This window comes from Schistocerca piceifrons, chromosome 1 (genome assembly GCF_021461385.2).
Source record: "Schistocerca piceifrons isolate TAMUIC-IGC-003096 chromosome 1, iqSchPice1.1, whole genome shotgun sequence".
Classification (NCBI taxonomy): Eukaryota; Metazoa; Arthropoda; class Insecta; order Orthoptera; family Acrididae; genus Schistocerca; species Schistocerca piceifrons.
In genome coordinates, this window is record NC_060138.1 from 462,035,180 (window position 1) to 462,053,577 (window position 18,398).

Below are 18,398 nucleotides of genomic sequence, written 5' to 3' on the forward strand. Positions count from 1 at the left end.
CTGTAATCATATCTTTTGCTCTTAATCGGTATAAGCAGCATGCACAGTAGCCAACTGAGGTACATTCCACAATTAAAAGGTACAAGTTTACATGTTAAGCAGACATGATTGCCGGATTGTGAACAATAGGTGGCAATACTCGCAGAATATGATACTTTTTGTAATGCTATTCAGTCTGTCTATTGCGAAACAGGTGAGTGACTGTTTAGAAAGTATGAAGAAGAGTATGTCATTGTAAAAATGAGCCACGGGGCAATGGTTTGTGTGTTCAAAAATGAATACAGCTTGCAGATTTATGTTATTTATTACTTTATACAGTAAATGGATTGCCTTCATCTTGGCCATCAAAGAGAACAGCGAAGTCTTCAATTTTCACGGTAATTTCTGAATACGTGAAACAATATTGTCAGATATGCAATAAAGAGTGGTTTGCTGTCCGTACATTTCGCTGTGCAAATGGGAACCCGTCCAAGAAGGAACAACTACGGTATATATTCTTCAATATGTCCTCCAGTCTCTACATAAATAACAAAGAGATCAAGTTTCAGCTATTGCTTGCTGTAGCTTTAATTGCAGTGAACAAATGACACACGAGTGCGCAATCGCAAGAGGTCTCACGGGAATACATAAACGAGTAGGGAAGAATAGTGCAAATTGGCGAGCCACTCTGGACCAGATACATGACGAAAGGTACTCTACATCCCAACCACCAGTTCCTTCCCACAAAGACATCTCTCATCCTTTTCCAACGAGCATCTTTTCCAATACCTCCCACATCTCAATCCTCACTCACAGTTACCTAGAGCCCACATCACACTGTTCTCATTATGACGATGAAAATCGCACTTACGGTGTCGGTGGGTTTTGCTTTGCGTGCTGCAGATGGTAAGTGCACGACGAATGATGGGAAGTGAATGCTATTGAAATCGGATGATTAGACAAATTGGCAGAACCAATAAGATTGTAGTGTTCGATGAATGTTGTCATTGTGTGGAATCTATAAAACTACGTGGCAGCATAAGGGAATATGCTGTGCAGAATGTAGTCATATAAAACAGAATATTCTATAAACTTCTAATTGTACTGTTAGGTTTCTGAGTAACAACTAAAAACTAAACTCCGTCAAAATAGGGCTTGAGCGCCCACTGACACCAATCAACCACCATATCAACCTCAGCCCATTGGCATCAATGGAAGCGGATATGGAGGGGCATGTGGTCAGCGCCCCACTCTCCCCGCCGTTGTCACTTTTCGTGACTGGAGCTGCTTCTTCCCCATCAAGTAGCTCCTCAATGAGCCTCACAAGGGTTTAGTGCAACCCACAAGCCAACAGCACTCGGTAGACCGGAAGGTCAGCCATCTAAGAGCTAGCCAGCCCTGCAGCACCTAACTTTGGTGATCTGTTACCACTGCAGCAAGGTCGTTGAGTAAAAATAACCTTGGAAATCTTTTTCGGACGATCATTGTGTTACGCTACGGATCAATCCGTCACCACAACCACATACCTCCAATCACATTTGCTGTCTTCGCCAACTCACAAGCAAACTAACATTTCGACTTAATCTATAACTTGGGCTGCGCTACAGATCAGGCCATCAACTCAGCCAGTCTTCCGCCAGTCACATTAGTTGGCTTTGCCAACTCACAACCAAGCTGTAACGATATAACAACAAACAATATCCCTTGAAATAATATCATATTTCGAGAAACATACAAGACAAGAAATAGGTATGAAAGCCAGCAACTAATAATAGCCAGATCAATAAATCGCCAATCTCGTGCTGTCCACGATGAAAACTAAAGTAACCAATTCGCATCTTCCGCCGAAACAAGTCATTAGTTTCAGCGATTCTCATTAGCTACTGCATACTGTCACTCGATTGACTATGACCAATGGAAATGTGTTGCCAACTGCAGCACGCAGCGGAAGTTTCGCCGACCTTGTTATGTGCACTTTAACCCATTATGACTTAGAATGCACGTCACATCATCATCATCCTTTTCATAAACATCATCTATATTTTAGCTGTATAATTAGTTTGGCGTTTTAATCTGACCTAATTTTTAAAAAATCAATGGCTGAAGTCTTTCTCCCATTCTTAGTGAGATGCTGCGTAAATAAATCTTATATTAAAAAGAAGACGTCATCGACACTTCATCTCTCTCCATTGTAGCCTCCGTTACACTAATATCTGGAAAAAAAAATTACTTTTAATTTCTGGACCCCAGGTTTGGAATTGCAAATCTGTTTTACCGTGTGTTATTTAAGATGATTCTGGCTTCAATAACTGGCACTGACTTCAGATAACGGTACTTGCACGTCCACAAACACGCGCGAGCGCACACACACACAAACGCGCGCTCTCTCTCTCTATTGCGCTTTCAGCCGGCGACATCAGGCTACGATGAAAAAAATCTATAACTAAGACAGCGTAGAGATCAATTAGTATGGTGCTCTGTGAAAATGTACTGACTGCGAATAAAGTAGAGCGGCTAACCACAGTGGAGCCCTCCTATTTATTCCTGGTAGCAGCCGTTCCCGTGTCCCACGCAACACGTCGTACGCAGCAGCGGCACTTAAGCTTCGCGAGCCGCGCCGCCTGTATGAGATCAGCGTTCATGACCTCGAATCGCTCTCGAGACACTATTGACGTGGTGCTGCACGAGTAGCACTTTATTTTGACTATTAAGTATCCTGTTGGTTAGCTCTTATTATTCTAGATAACAGTCACTATTCAGTTGAAGCAACTAATAACTAGCAAGATGAGAAAGGGTTCTCACCTGCCGCGCGGGATTAGCCGAGCGGTCTCAGACGCTGCAGTCATGGACAGTGCGGCTGGTCCCGGCGGAGGTACGAGTCCTCCCTCGGGCATGGATGTGTGTGTTTGTCCTTAGGATAATTTAGGTTAAGTAGTGTGTAAGCTTAGGGACTGGTGGCCTTAGCAGTTACGTCCCATAAGATCTCACACACATTTGAACATTTTTTGGTTCTCACCTTTCTCTGAGTCGTCTTTCTTGGTTTCTGACAAACTTCCCGTTCGAGCCCACATTTCTTGGAAGATGGTGGCGGGGCTGAGCTTTCCTGGACTGGCTTCCACGGAACGAGTCGTCGATCTCCAATTGGTGCCGCTTGGGCGATTGTATCTTCCCTGAAAAGTTCACCCAGTATTTAATTGCATTTACTCATCATATTTTGTGAAGCCTGTCATGAAGGAAAATTTTCAAGAATGTGGAACGGGGCTGGATATACGTCAATCCGGAATGAAAAACTGAATGAATATAAGCTTTCACCAATAAGGTAGGGAAGAGGGGGAACATTTTCGAATAAAGTGTCACGCGTTTGCAGACGACTTTGCCATGGCTTCTGAAAATGTGACGCCGGCTCGAATACACATGGTTCTTTTAGAAGAAATAGCCAATAGAACCAGCTTAAGAATTTCTGATAAAATAAAAAATAATAAATATAAAAAGCTATCAAACAATAAAACAGCACCGAAATTTCTAAAAACACGGTAATTTGCAAGAAAGATTGCAAGCGATATATCTCGAAGGTGCTACTGCCACAGAGCCAGATATCGATTTTGCTTACAGCGGTGACAACTATAACGACTAAAGGTAACTGATATGGATTTTGTGTGTAGCTTGCCAAGCAATCTCCATTTCAAATGATCAATGCTTCAAATGATTTTCTTTAATTACATCAGGGGGCTAGGTGAACGAAAAAGGATCAGTTTTTATTGTCAAAAGTAACAACACATTCAGAGGAGAAGCAAGAATATAAATATGATTGCTGCTCGATTCGGTCGCAGCAATATATCACGATTTTCGACGATGCAGTTGGGGAGGAACCTAATAGCAGAGCTTTAAATACTTCGACTGAAACGAGCAGTGACCATGTTTGCAGCCATGCTTCTCCTACGACTGTTTATTACTTTGAGCACTAAAAGCTGATCCACCTTCACCCATCCTCCTACGTAGTGCCATGTTTTAATTTTTTTTAAATCATTTGAAACATTGATAATTTGAAATGGAGATTGATTTGCACGCCAGCCCCATGCTCTTCATTGTATGTATGGAGTACAGAAACTTACTACATACGTAAATGAGCTCGTCTCACGGAGTTAATTATGCCGCTATATTTTGTAGAAATAATAAAAATATCTCCAACATTGTAAAAGACCTGTGTTTCTTATGTAACAGTTCGATGCAATTATTATTGTATTTCGATATTAATAAAACATGAGATATTACTTTCATGTTGTACATTATGTGTCTATTCTGATAATCGAAATCTGGCTCCGTTACGTTTGCAACTTCGCTATACAATGAAGAGCCGAAGAAAATGGTACGTCCGCCTAATATTGTGTAGGGTCCCCGCAAGCACGTAGAAGTGCCGCAACACGACGTGGCATGGACTCGACTAATGTCTGAAGTAGTGCTGGAGGAAACTCACACCATGAACCCTGCAGGGCTGTCCATAAATCCGTAAGAGTACGAGGGGATGGAGATCTCTTCTGAACAGCACTTAGCAAGGCATCCCATTATGCTCAATAATGTTCATGCCTGGGAAGTTTGTAGGCCGGCGGAAGTGTTTAAACTAAGAGTGTTCCTGGAGCCATTCCGTAGCAATTCTGGACGTGTGAGGTGTCGTATTGTCCTGTTGGAGCTACCCAAGTCCGTCGCAATGCACAATGGACATGAATGGGTGCAGGTGATCAGACAAGATGCTTACGTACCTGTCATCTGTCAGTGTCGTACGTAGATGTATCAGGGGTCTAATATCACTCCAACTGCACACGCCCCACACCATTAGAGAGCATCCACCAGCTTGAACAGTCCCCTGCTGACATGCGGGTCCAAGGATCCATGAGCTTTTCTCCATACCCGCTCCATCCACTCGATACAATTTGAATCGAAACTCTTCCGACCAGACAGCATGTTTCCAGTCATCAACAGTCCAATATCGGTGTTGAGGGCCCCAGGCGAGGCGTAAAGCTGTGTGTCATGCAGTCATCAAGGATGCACGAGTTGGCCTTAGGCTCCGAATGCCCATATCGATGACGCTTCGTTGAATGGTTCGCACGCTGACTCTTGTTGATAACTCAGCATTGAAACCTGCAGCAGTTCGGAAGGAATGCACTTCTTTCGCGTTGAACACTTCTCTTCGGTCGTCGGTGGTCCCGTTCTTGCAGGATCTTTTTCCGGCGGCAGCGATGTCGGGGACTTGATGTTTTACCGGATTCCTGACACTCACGGTAGATTTGTGAAGTGGTCGTACGGGAAAATCCCCACTTCATCTCTACCTCGGAGATCTTGTGTCCTATCGCTGTGGGACGACTATAACATCACATTCAAACTCAGCTAAATCTTGATAACCTGTCATCGTAGCAGCAGTAATCGATCTAACAACTGCGCCAGACTTGTCTTATATAGGCGTTGCCGACCGCAGCGCCGTATTCTGCATGTTTACATACCTCTGTATTTGAATACGTACGCCTATATCAGTTTCTTTGGCGATTCAGTGTATGTGGCTTGCAAGCGCTCTCCCAAATTACCAAAAAACACATAACTTGGGAACGGCGTGTAGCGTAACTAAAGATCTTTACAATAAAAACTACCTGCCTAAAAACGCAAAAATAAGGCATTACAAAACAGTTGTGAAGACAGAATGTTTATATACAAGCAAATGTCTCGCGTTTAACGGTAATTTAGATAAATTAGAAACACTAGAAAAGTGAATCATTAGAAAGATTACAATAATTGTTAAATGAACCGTCTTAAATTGCGTAGGAAGTTTCATCTATTCACTGACGACAAACCATCCATTTAGATAAGTTTTGCGTTACTACCAGACATGGGTTACAGGCCACAAAATTTGTCAGTGGGGCACTATATAATGTTGCGCTAAAATATGCATCGCTGTATATCAAAACGTAAACCACGTTAATACTGAACGATTGAAAGCATTATGGTAGTAATTACATTACACAGGTCAATTCTAGTGTCCGATTCCACCAGTCGGTATTGACCAATAACGTAATGCGTGATGTTATTTTGTTTGTGCAGCATATTGTAGTTATGAACGTTAAATGATTTCTCTGTATTTTCTTGTCACGCGCGTATATAAAAAGTTCGATGTACATTGTTTTATTTTCATATTGTAATTTGTTTTCGGCATCTTTTGTTGATGAAAGTAGTAGTGATTTATAAGCTCTTGATTTCTCACGCAACTGCTTTTCATTATGGATGAGTCAGTTGTGTTTAGAGCGAAAATTCTCCTTGAGAAAATGACTGACCCTAAATCAACTATAAGATTTTTGCAATAATTGGGCGTTATTGCAGAATTTTGCAAGTGCAGTGTTTGTGGAAATTATATGGTTTTGAGAAAGGTTCCATCATCACGAACTTCCGACGAATACACGTGGATATTACTTCTAGTTACCGAATACAACTATTCGATGGTTCATTACTTAGATCGTTTTTGCAGTACGTGTGGAAAATATAATACAATATCTGCACTCGTAACTGCTGTCAGAAGTTTTGCGAAACAGTTAGCAATATTGGAATGGGTAACTAGAATTAATCTGTATATGAGGTCAATTCCAGTTACCGATTCCAATTTTTCGAAAGGTCATTAATTGGATCTTTATTTTTCCGGCTGTTATCTCAAATGTAATAACATTTTTCTGCTATTAATTGCTCTCTGAATTACCGCGAAACAGCTACAAGCATTGGAATCGATAACTAGAATTGACCTCTTATATAGGTCAATCCAGTTACCGATTCCAACTAGTCGAAAGTTCATTCATTAGATCTTTTTTTCTATTCGATGGTTCACTAACTGGATCGTTGGTTTCTAGCAGGTGTCGCAAATGTAATAAGATTTTTCCTCTCGTAATTGTTCTCTGTTTCACGGCGAAACGGCTACGAACATTGGAATCGATGATTGATACATTGTTCCCATTACATACGCCCTCACACTGTTTATTTATTTATACAGTTTATATTAATTTCTTCTCGTATAATACAGTTTTGTGTTTGATCTTTAACTTTTCGTAAAAATTAATTTCAGTCGACTGCATTATTCTTCTGTCTAGCTTAGCTAATTTCCAGGATTCAACAAATATAATACCATTTCTGCACTAGTAGTTGTTCTCTGAAATTATACAGTAAAGTTCTACCGATTTCAATATTTGTTAATTTTTAATGGATTTCCGTTATTCGAGTTCCTGCCTTGTTAGAATTTACGGTGTTTGTTTCTCCATATTTTATATTACTAATTCCTATTTGTTATAATTCGCTTTATTTTTCCGCTGTTTTGTTCTAATTTAATTTGTCCCCATCCAAAAATCCAACTTTCCTGTGCTTCTCCTGTTGGAATGAATAATCAATAATGGAATTAACGTAATTTAGCAATAGAACCATTTCACCATGCGCCATACAGTAATACAATTTATGGTTCTCTGTGCCCCTCCACTCGCATAAATTATGATAATAATCCTAATAAGACTCAAATTTTTTACATTCCTGTTCTTATTTATTTCCGTTATCTTCAATTCGTTTCCATGTAATTCGTGCTTAAATAATAATCGCGTTAAATGTAAGTATTATTTTACCGCACGCTATATTCCTTTGTTTACGAGTATGATCCGTACCCTTCATAGATTGCCGATAAGCAGCATCTCTGCAAAACCGACGAGTGGAGTCGGACACTAGAATCCATCCCATTACACTTTGCATTTAAAGACCACTCCAAAGAAAAAAATTGCATATTCTTAAAAAATTTACCTCCGTCAAATGGTAATTAAAGGTAAAAATATGGAGATATCCATTTTAAAATTTGACGCAAACTGTTTGAATCTGAGATGCTAAGAAGGGGAGGATAGAGCAATTGGCGCAGAACCACCCACTTGTAGTATGTTGTGTATCATCGCATACGGTGATGGCATGGGGCACCACTGAATGTAATATTTACTTTCGGCTCCTGAGTTTTCAAATTTGATTTATGGGGTGTCACGTGTCCTATACACTACAGGCAAATTTCTTCACATAAATTTCTGAGTTCTCGCTGATTTTTCTTCAATAATGAATAGCTACGTAGATGGCGTAGGTGAGAGCGTTCTGCACGTACTTTGTACTGCAAGGGCAGGCTATCATAAATATCTTTCAGGCAAATGTTTGATCATAAATAGAAGCGACAATCTGACAAAACTATTCGTTAGAGTACCTTGGATAGCTTATTGGGCTAGGAAATCCCCAGTCGCCATCTTGACAACTCTTCGCAGCCGGGAAAGTATCGAATGTGGTCCACTGTGGCGACTGGACGGGCGAGATGCCAACGCGAAAGAACGGGTCCCTGAAGAACTCCGCGAACAGCGCCGACGCGAACATGACTACGTAACAGCAGCGCAAGCAGCTGCCGTTTTACTGCGTCACCTAAATTTCCGTGCAAAGATACTACCAAACGAATATTAACCATCTGTCTCAGATGTTAAACTAATAAAGTTCCCGAATACAAAGATATTATTTGATATTTTTTGTTTTTTCTATGACAAAAAGAGAGAGAGGCTGCGATGTGATAGTTTCGCTTAACACACATGTAAGAATTACTGCCTATTTCTGATCGCAAATATTTTGAATACTCAGGGTGATTCTGTTACAGACTTTCAGGGATGATGGAGAAGGGTAGGCCTAAACGTATCAATAACCCTACCCGGAAACGACCAAGTCGAAAATTATAAACGAAAAGGGTTCCTTGTTACCAATAGGATAGGGTAGGCAACTTTCAGAGCTGTTTACTATGGGTGCAGAATAAAGAGTATACAGAATGGAAACACGACCTGCAATCCATGAGCCAAACTTTAGTGCGTATGCGCGATGTCTGCTAAATTGGAGCCCAGTAAATAGCAGTGTCTGAAGCCACAGGCGATCGGACATGTTTTGTGTATTTCATTAACTGCGCATGTTAGCTAATAGGCTTGCCTACAAGTAAACAGCTGCGTAATGTACTATTAGATTATTAGAAATACATAAGGTTTAAGAGAAAAGGCCACACAGAAAAGTAATGAGCGGTTCCCACAAGGCAGCTGACAGTAGTTGACGAGGAAAAATGGGTCTGAGCACTATGCGACTTAACTTCTGAGGTTATCAGTCCCCTAGAGCTTAGAACTACTTAAACCTAACTAACTTAAGGACATCACACACATCCATGCCCGAGACAGGATTCGAACCTGCGACCGTAGCGGTCGCGCGGTTCCAGACTGTAGCGCCTAGATCCGCTCGGCCACTCCGGCCGGCTGACGAGGAAAATGAGTTTCCCTATTTCTTTCTGTAAAATATAAAAGCTCAACTGTGTAAAATTCTATACGTAGAAGAAGTAGTGCTATATAAATTCTTGCAGTTCGTTTTTTGGTAGAGGTTCTCATTTTTCTTTAAAAAATTAAAAACGACTTGTTTTGCATTTGAACGTTCTCTTTGCACAACTGTATAATATCTCTCATGCGATTCCGAGGAATCTAATTGGAGCATAAAACTGTTTTCTTACGTATATTATGGTTTCATGTCACAGCTCGATGATGAATGTGATTTTGGCCTTAGTTACTGTGATACGTAATTTCCAGGTACGCCAGAGTACAAAATTGGAAGGCCACTTTAGGTTTGATTCGTTTTTGACGATACGTTACTGCGTACAATATGTAGCTAACATACCGAAATTGTTTTTAAAATTGGAAGGAGAGCCACGTCTTACTATAGCGTGGAGAAAATGGAAGTTACAGTATTTTATTTGAGAAGGCTGGCGCCGAGCGCGCTCCCTGACGGCGCCACATGCAGGCCTGCAGCTCAGTCGTGAACAGTTTGTCTAAGTAGGTGCAAGTTTCTCAAATTAGAGACCGCGAGTTATGTTTTACTTACTGGTGGAAGACAATGATGAAGAAGTAGACGTTCCACGTCAACAGTTATATAACGTAAAAGCTGAAACACATATTTAGAACAAAGCTTGACAAAAGTTTCTTTGTGCACTTATCAATGGTCCCTCATTAAACGAATACGATTCATATTACGTAATATGTTAGAATGAATTATAAATCTGGGCCTAATTAAAAACATTTGTATAAATTAATTTTTAATCCAGCGTATTGTTTTCATTTAAAACAACACCTGTGTCTTACTTTCAGGTTGGAAACGTGAAAGAAAATTCCAGCACTGACACAAACACTGAAACACCTGCAGTGTGTCTCATAACGGCTGTTTCTGTTGGAAGTTGAAAATGATGTATCAGCTGAGAGTCCCAGGTAATAAAAGTCAGGCAAAAATTGCTGCAAGGAAGACATATTTACAAAGTGAAGTAGCTTTATCGTCATCTGACGCTGAAAGCAGTAGTGGTACATAGCTTGAATATGTGAGCGATACTGAATTTAAAAGCTGATGTGATAAGTTTTTAACTAAAGATTTATCACAACATGTTTCACTGGCATTTCCTTTGTAAAAGTTTTCATTAGTCGGTTAGATTCCTTCCGTTTCGTAAGAATGCCCATTTTGAGCCGTAGAAGTAAGCATCCGTTTCAATATGGCGTTGAGCGCAAAGCTTGACTTCACACAAATTAAAGGAGCCGCCTTGTGCTTTCCTTTCCGTATACTGTCTATTCTGTGATATGGGCCCAAACATTTATAAAAAGTCTAGTTAACATGGGCTGTAAATGCGTGCCTTGAGCTATTGGTACTTGCTTGGTAGGAGACATGTGTTTCACAGTAGCGAAGATAAATCAAGTCGCTCACGGCTCTTAGAACCCACACTACTAGGCATTTTTCCTTGTTTTCGCCCATATTACCTCTTCCAAAAATTTGGAAACCAAAAAGCTTGCAGCAGAAGAAATGTGTTTCAAAATGTCGAAGATGTTCAAGTGCTCATAAGTCTTAAGGTATGTGTTTTGGGACCCATGTTTACTCGATAGCTGTTTTTGTTTTGGTCCATACTACTAGCTCTGAAAGTTACCGACCATACAATCTTAGCAACAACAGTACCGGTACACGTATTTTACTGTCAGAGGTATCTGAACTATTTTCGGTTGTAACTTTCGACTCGATCGTTTCCAGGCCAGGATCCCTTACCTCAGACTGGTACATTTCCCTTTTCCGATTCTTCCCTGATGTAGCACTTACCAATAAAGCCGAGATAAAGTTGCCGATACATTGTTACGACTGGCTCCATCTTCTCGCCGCAATAACTGAGTTGAGCGTCACGTCCAAAACCCCCACCCGGGGTCTCGATGTACAGGATGTTTCCGTAAGATCGTGCAAAGGTTTAACAGGCCGTAGAGGATGCTCCACTGACCAATTTGAGGTAGGGAACCTGGGGTAGGAGCAGCCAGCTTAAGGAGGTAAAAGGAAAAAATCAGATTACAGTGTACTTTTTTATTTGCGTTAGTTATAGTTAACTGGAAATGCCATCATTGACACAATGAACTTGTAACTTACAAAACGTGCTGAAACTGACGACCATCAAGCTCAATGCAAGCGTGACTTCGGCGAAAAAGACTCTGACGCTCCTTGAAAAATATCCCTGGTGTGTTTCGTATCACATCACAGGAAGATACAATTCTGGCAACTAATTCCATGTCTGTATCCACTGGATACACAAATGGCTTTAGATATCCCCATAAGAGATAGTGAGGGGGACTCAGGTCAGGTGACATCGCAGGCCAAGAAATATGACCTTCCCTTCCAATCCAGCGACCAGGAAATACAGCATTGACATGACTGCGGACATTCACACTGAGTGCAGTCATGTTGAATGGGCCTGTCGTTGACTCATACATAGCACGTTCTGTCATGAGACATTGTAAATACGATACAACAGAGCCACCTTATGGACAAATAAAGTAAACAAAGCCTGCATCATGACTTTCTAGTAATCAGGTTCGTCCTTCTTGTTTCCTTACAGGAAATAAACAATCAACGCGAAAATAAACAGCACAGTACGCGTAAACTCGTACGCATGTTAGTTGTAAATAAGCCGGAAAATAATGCTAGACAAAGCGATAGACAAGTTTACTTGCATATCTCTTTAAGCTGTCTTCTTTGAACCCAGGTACCCTACCTCCAATTGTTCACTGGAACATTCTCTATGTCCTGTTCCGTGTTTGCACGCTCTGACGGAAACATCTTTTATACAACGTGAGTCAGGAGGAAAAGTACATGCTTTGAGGGGTGATAGTATTAGTCTGAACAAAAAACGTCATTTGGACCAACGGGCGCCGCGCGGGATTAGCCGAGCGGTCTCAGACGCTGCAGTCATGGACTGTGCGGCTGATCCCGGCGGAGGTTCGAGTCCTCCGACGGGCAAGGGTGTGTGTGTTTGTCCTTAGGATAATTTAGGTTAAGTAGTGTGTAAGCTTAGGGACTGATGACCTTAGCAGTTAAGTCCCATAAGATTTCACACACATTTGAACATTTTTTTGAACCAATGGGCACATACCCTATTCCGAATGATTTCCGAGATGGAACACATTGTAGTTGTTATTTATTTTCCGTGTTGTTCAGAAATCGTCGTTGTTCACAATGTATTACAGTTGTGTAGAAGAAGTCGAGACGAATAATTTGACACAGGACGCTTGTGTTCTACCAAGACGGGGAATTACTTCGAACTGGCTTTAAAAAAATTACATAGGCTACAGCGCATGCGCGTCGCGCGAGATTTTCAGTATGCTCGTGCTGGGGAAATTTAATGTTTTTCAGCTTTCCATTGCGACACGTCTTTTGGTTTTTAATTTATTCAAGAAAAAATGAACAAAAGTGACATTAAATGTGTCCTATATTGGAAATCAATCGGAATAGGATATATGTCGATATAAATTTTTTTGTTCAGATTCACTAATACTATAATCCCCCAAAGCATGCATTTTCCTTCTGACTCACGCTGTATATGCAGAATGTCTCTGCTAAGAGTCTTCAGGCACATTTTCGACAGATATTTGCAATACCGCTTTATCAATGTGTAGCTGGAGTCAGCCAAAACAAATACTGCACATCACGTCTTTCGTGCGACGTCTAGTGTGGATGGAAAGCGTCGGTTTGTTTCCCATTACCAACAAACTTATTTTCTAAAGTGGAGTTTTACGTTCCCATTCGAAAGTTCGGTATAAGATTAGCCTAGTGCGATATTCGTTTTACTACTGCAGCAGCGCCAGCACTGCCTTGGCCCGCACTGACTGCTACCGCCATACAACAGTGCTGCTCAGTTGCTGCCGGAGTACTGAATATTCTTCGAGTTTTACTGACCGTGTTAATATATATATCAGTCAAAGGAATAAAACACTAGACTAATTTGGGACCGCTGTATCGACTGGACACGTAAAATTACGATTTAATATTTTTTTTTTTTTTTTAATAGGAACCAACCGACGTTTCCATCAATAATGGGCATCGTATGTGAGCGGTGATGAGCAGGTTTTGTTTGGGCTCACTCCAGTTACACGCTGCAAAAACAAAATTGCAAATATCTGCCAAAACACCATGGAAATTGCGCCTGACGCCCCATTGTCCCATAAGTGTTCCATTGGAAACAGATCTGGTGATCGAGCATTACAATGCAACATGTCGACGCTCTGCAGAACGTGTTGTGTTACAATATCGGTGTGCAGGCGAGCGTTATCCTATTGGAAAACGCCCCCTGGAATGCTGTTCATGAATGGCAGCTCAACAGGTCGAATCACCAGAGTGACGTACAAATTTGCAGTCAGCATGTGTGGGATAACCACCAGATTCTTCCTGCTGCAATATGAAATCGTACTGCAGACCATAACTCGAAGTGTAGGTTCAGTGTGTCTGGCAAGCAGACAGGTCGGTTGCAGGCCCTCAACTGACCTCATTTCAACCACCACACGCCCTTCACTGGCTTTCATTAAAAATTACAATGCCCTCCAATGGGCTTTCGCTTGACACTGCTGAGTCACAAATGGCGGTGGTTTAGGGTCTGTGGAATGCTCGCTACAGGGCGTCTGGCTTGTAGCTGTCCTTGAAGTACCCGATTTGTTACAGTTCGTTGTGTCACTGTCGCTCAGATTGCTGCTGCAGATGCAGTACGATGCGCCGTGCCATATGACGAACACGGGATCTTCCCTCTCCGTAACGATACGTAGCCGTCCGGAGCCTGGTCTTCTTCCATACGTACATTCTCGTGACCATCGCTGCTAGCAAACACGTACAGTGGCTTCATTCCTGCCAAGTCTTTCTGCAATAACGCGGAAGGAACATACAGCTTCTCTTAGCCCTATTACACGGCGTCGTTCTAACTCAGTGAGGTGTTGATAATGGTGTCTTTGTTGCCTTAAAGGCAGTCTTGGCTAACATCAACTCACCACGCCCAATCTTAAAGGTTGCGAACTCATGTCCGGTATAGCTTGTATTTAACGAAAACCTGATTTGCATCCTCATAGTGGAGCTATTAGCGCCACTTTTATGCGACTGGCGAGATATTTGAATAGACATCGTCTTTCAGATGCAGAAACACGCCTGCCAGCATTCGTTTACGTCACACAACTCTTTAGTGTTGCTATTTCTTTCCGTCAGTATATGTATTTAAATATGACTGCACATACTGTCTTAGTTTTGTAAAAACTAGTATTCAAAAGGTGCCACATTGTAATTATCGTTATGTAATCTTAACAGGATGAGCATTAACGTAAATCTGAAAAACGGTGTAAATGGATCAAACACCTGAAAATAAGTTCCCAGAACAAGAAATGCACCGTGCATTGAAATAAATTCCGATTTGTGGTTCTCGGCGTTTTGTTCTTCGTTTTACGAAAGTCATACAGTCACGCAAGCAACACTGACAGCAATGGTTAAAATTAAATTAAATGTTTATAGAGAGTAACATGATTCAAGAATCATAAAAGAAGGTTGTATGCATGGAAGAAGCCTGGAGATACTGACAGGTTTCAGATAGATTATATAATGGTAAGACAGAGATTTAGGAACCAGATTTTAAATTGTAAGACATTTCCAGGGGCAGATGTGGACTCTGACCACAATCTATTGGTTATGAAATGTAGATTAAAACTGAAGAAACTGCAAAAAGGTGGGAATCTAAGGAGATGGGACCTGGATAAACTGACTAAACCAGAGGTTGTAAAGAGTTTCAGGGAGAACATAAGGGAACAATTGACAGGAATGGGGGAAAGAAATACAGTAGAAGAAGAATGGGTAGCTCTGAGGGATGAAGTAGTGAAGGCAGCAGACGATCAAGTAGGTAAAAAGACGAGGGCTAATAGAAATCCTTGGGTAACAGAAGAAATATTGAATGTAATTGATGAAAGGAGAAAATATAAAAATACGGTAAATGAAGCAGGTAAAAGGGAATACAAACGTCTCAAAAATGAGATCGACAGGAAGTGCAAAATGGCTAAGCATGGATGGCTAGAGGACAAATGTAAGTATGTAGAGGCTTATCTCACTAGGGGTAAGATAGATACTGCCTACAGGAAAATTAAAGAGACCTTTGGAGAAAAGAGAACCACTTGTATGAATATCAAGAGCTCAGATGGAAACCCAGTTTTAAGCAAAGAGGGGAAAGCAGAAAGGTGGAAGGAGTATATATAGGGTCTATACAAGGGCGATGTACTTGAGGACAATGGAAGTGGAAGAGGATGTAGATGAAGATGAAATGGGAGATATGATACTGCGTGAAGAGTTTGACAGAGCACTGAAAGACCTGAGTCGAAACAAGGTCCCGGGAGTAGACAACATTCCATTAGAACTACTTACAGTCTTGGGAGAGCCAGTCCTGACAAAACTCTACCATCTGGTGAGCAAGAGGTATGAGACAGGTGAAATACCCCCAGACTTCAATAAGAATATAATAATTCCAATCCCAAAGAAAGCAGGTGTTGACAGATGTGAAAATTACCGAACTATCAGTTTAATAAGTCACGGCTGCAAAATACTAACGCGAATTCTTTACAGACGAATGGAAAACTAGTAGAAGCCGACCTCGGGGAAGATCAGTTTGGATTCCCTAGAAATATTGGAACACGTGAGGCAATACTGACCCTACGACTTATCTTAGAAGCTAGATTAAGGAACGGCAAACCTACGTTTCCAGCATTTGTAGACTTAGAGAAAGCTTTTGACAATGTTGACTGGAATACTCTCTTTCAAATTCTGAAGGTGGCAGGGGTAAAATACAGGGAGCGATAAGCTCTTTACAATTTGTACAGAAACCAGATGGCAGTTATAAGAGCCGAGGGACATGAAAGGGAAGCAGTGGTTGGGAAGGGAGTGAGACAGGGTTGTAGTCTCTCCCTGCTGTTATTCAATCTGTATATTGAGCAAGCAGTGAAGGAAACAAAAGAAAAATTCGGAGTAGGTATTAAAATCCATGGAGAAGAAATAAAAACTTTGAGGTTCGCCGATGACATTGTAATTCTGCCAGAGACAGCAAAGGACTTGGAAGAGCAGCTGAACGGAACGGATAGTCTTGAAAGGAGGATATAAGGTGAATATCAACAAAAGCAAAACGAGGATAATGGAATGTAGTCGAATTAAGTCGGGTGATGCTGAGGGAATTAGATTAGGAAATGAGACCCTTAAAGTAGTAAAGGAGTTTTGCTATTTGGGGAGCAAAATAACTGATGATGGTCGCAGTAGAGAAGATACAGAATGTATATTGGCAATGGCAAGGAAAGCATTTCTGAAGAAGGGAAATTTGTTAACATCTAATATAGATTTAAGTGTCAGGAAGTCGTTTCTGAAAGTATTTGTATGGAGTGTAGCCATGTATGGAAGTGAAACGTGGACGATAAATAGTTTGGACAAGAAGAGAATAGAAGCTTGCGATATGTGGTGCTACAGAAGATTGCTGAAGATTTGATGGGTAGATCACATAACTAATGGGGAAGTATTGAATAGGATTGGGGAGAAGAGAAGTCTGTGGCACAACTTGACTAGAAAAAGGGATCGGTTGGTAGGACATGTTCTGAGGCATCAAGGGATCACCAATTTAGTATTGGAGGGCAGCGTGGAGAGTAAAAATCGTAGAGGGGGACCAAGTGATGAATACACTAAGCAGATTCAGAAGGATGTAGGTTTCAGTAGGTACTGGGAGATGAAGAAACGTGCACAGGATAGAGCAGTATGGAGAGCTGCATCAAACCAGTCTCAGGACTGAAGACCACAACAACAACAGAGAGTAACATGTCTTATATAGAACCATTTTGTCACCTGACTTACGATCTGCCTCTATCAGAGTCAACAAGAAGAGGAATCAATATAAACTTCATAAAAAGCAAGGAAAACAGCAACTACATTAAATTATCCCTCCATAACTCACATAGACTAACAAGAATTAACTGTAAGACATACGAGGTCTGTTCAAATAATTCCGGATAATTCGTAATTTCTGGCCAAAGGTGTGTTAGAGCGAAATGCAGCTGGCATCCCTGCGCACGCCAGTGTTTAATGTGTAAAGGTGCGTTTACACTGCGATTTGTATCGGCACATGTATGAGATACATGTATATGCGACTTTGCGACATGTATCGCGACTTGTATCAGTTGACAAGTATCAATTTCATACATGTATGAGCGTGCGTTTACACTGATTTGTATCACTGTGCGATGGCTTCCGACGACGATTTGGAAGATTTCACATTTTTATGTGCTGGTACACTTGCTCTTTTGGAAGATGATAGGAAGAAAAGGCGGAGGAAGCGTAGATGGTGGCAGAGAGAGTTTCTTCGCAAACGCGCTACTCACGGAGCTTACGCAATGCTCGTTCAGGAATTAACGCTAGAGGATGGCGCATATTTTAGAAATTATGTTAGGATGAGTATGGAGGATTTCCGCGGTTTGCTATCTCTTGTTGCTCCTCTTGTGTCCAAAACCAACACAAACTTTCGGGAAGCAATTCCACCAGAGGATCAGTTGGCAGTAACACTCCGTTTTTTGGCCACTGGGGATTCCTTTTCGACGTTAATGTATCTGTATAGAATATCAAAAAGTGCCATATGCAACATTATTCTTCGTGTTTGCGAGGCCATTGTGCAAGTTTTATACCAAGAAGTGAAGGTAAAAGTTTATATATATATATATATATATATATATATATATATATATATATATAGGAAATGAGACCCTTAAAGTAGTAAAGGAGTTTTGCTATTTGGGGAGCAAAATAACTGATGATGGTCGCAGTAGAGAAGATATAGAATGTATATTGGCAATGGCAAGGAAAGCATTTCTGAAGAAGAGAAATTTGTTAACATCTAATATAGATTTAAGTGTCAGGAAGTCGTTTCTGAAAGTATTTGTATGGAGTGTAGCCATATATATATATATATATATATATATATATATATATATATATATATAATTTAATTTACGCATGGACACTCAAAAAAA

At 40.9% G+C, this 18,398-nt stretch overlaps 1 protein-coding gene across 1 annotated transcript in view; it reads right to left on the reverse strand.

The window, feature by feature from the left end:
* Window positions 1–8,391, reverse strand: part of LOC124738020 (katanin p60 ATPase-containing subunit A-like 1) — a 146,574-nt gene extending 138,183 nt beyond the window's left edge. The window contains exons 1-2 of the mRNA XM_047248600.1: window positions 8,228–8,391; window positions 2,996–3,149 (exon numbers count right to left, since the gene is read on the reverse strand). Of these exons, the coding sequence (XP_047104556.1) occupies window positions 2,996–3,149; window positions 8,228–8,391 (318 nt within the window). The remainder of the gene's footprint in view (window positions 1–2,995; window positions 3,150–8,227) is intronic.
* Between the last annotated feature and the right edge of the window lie 10,007 nt (window positions 8,392–18,398).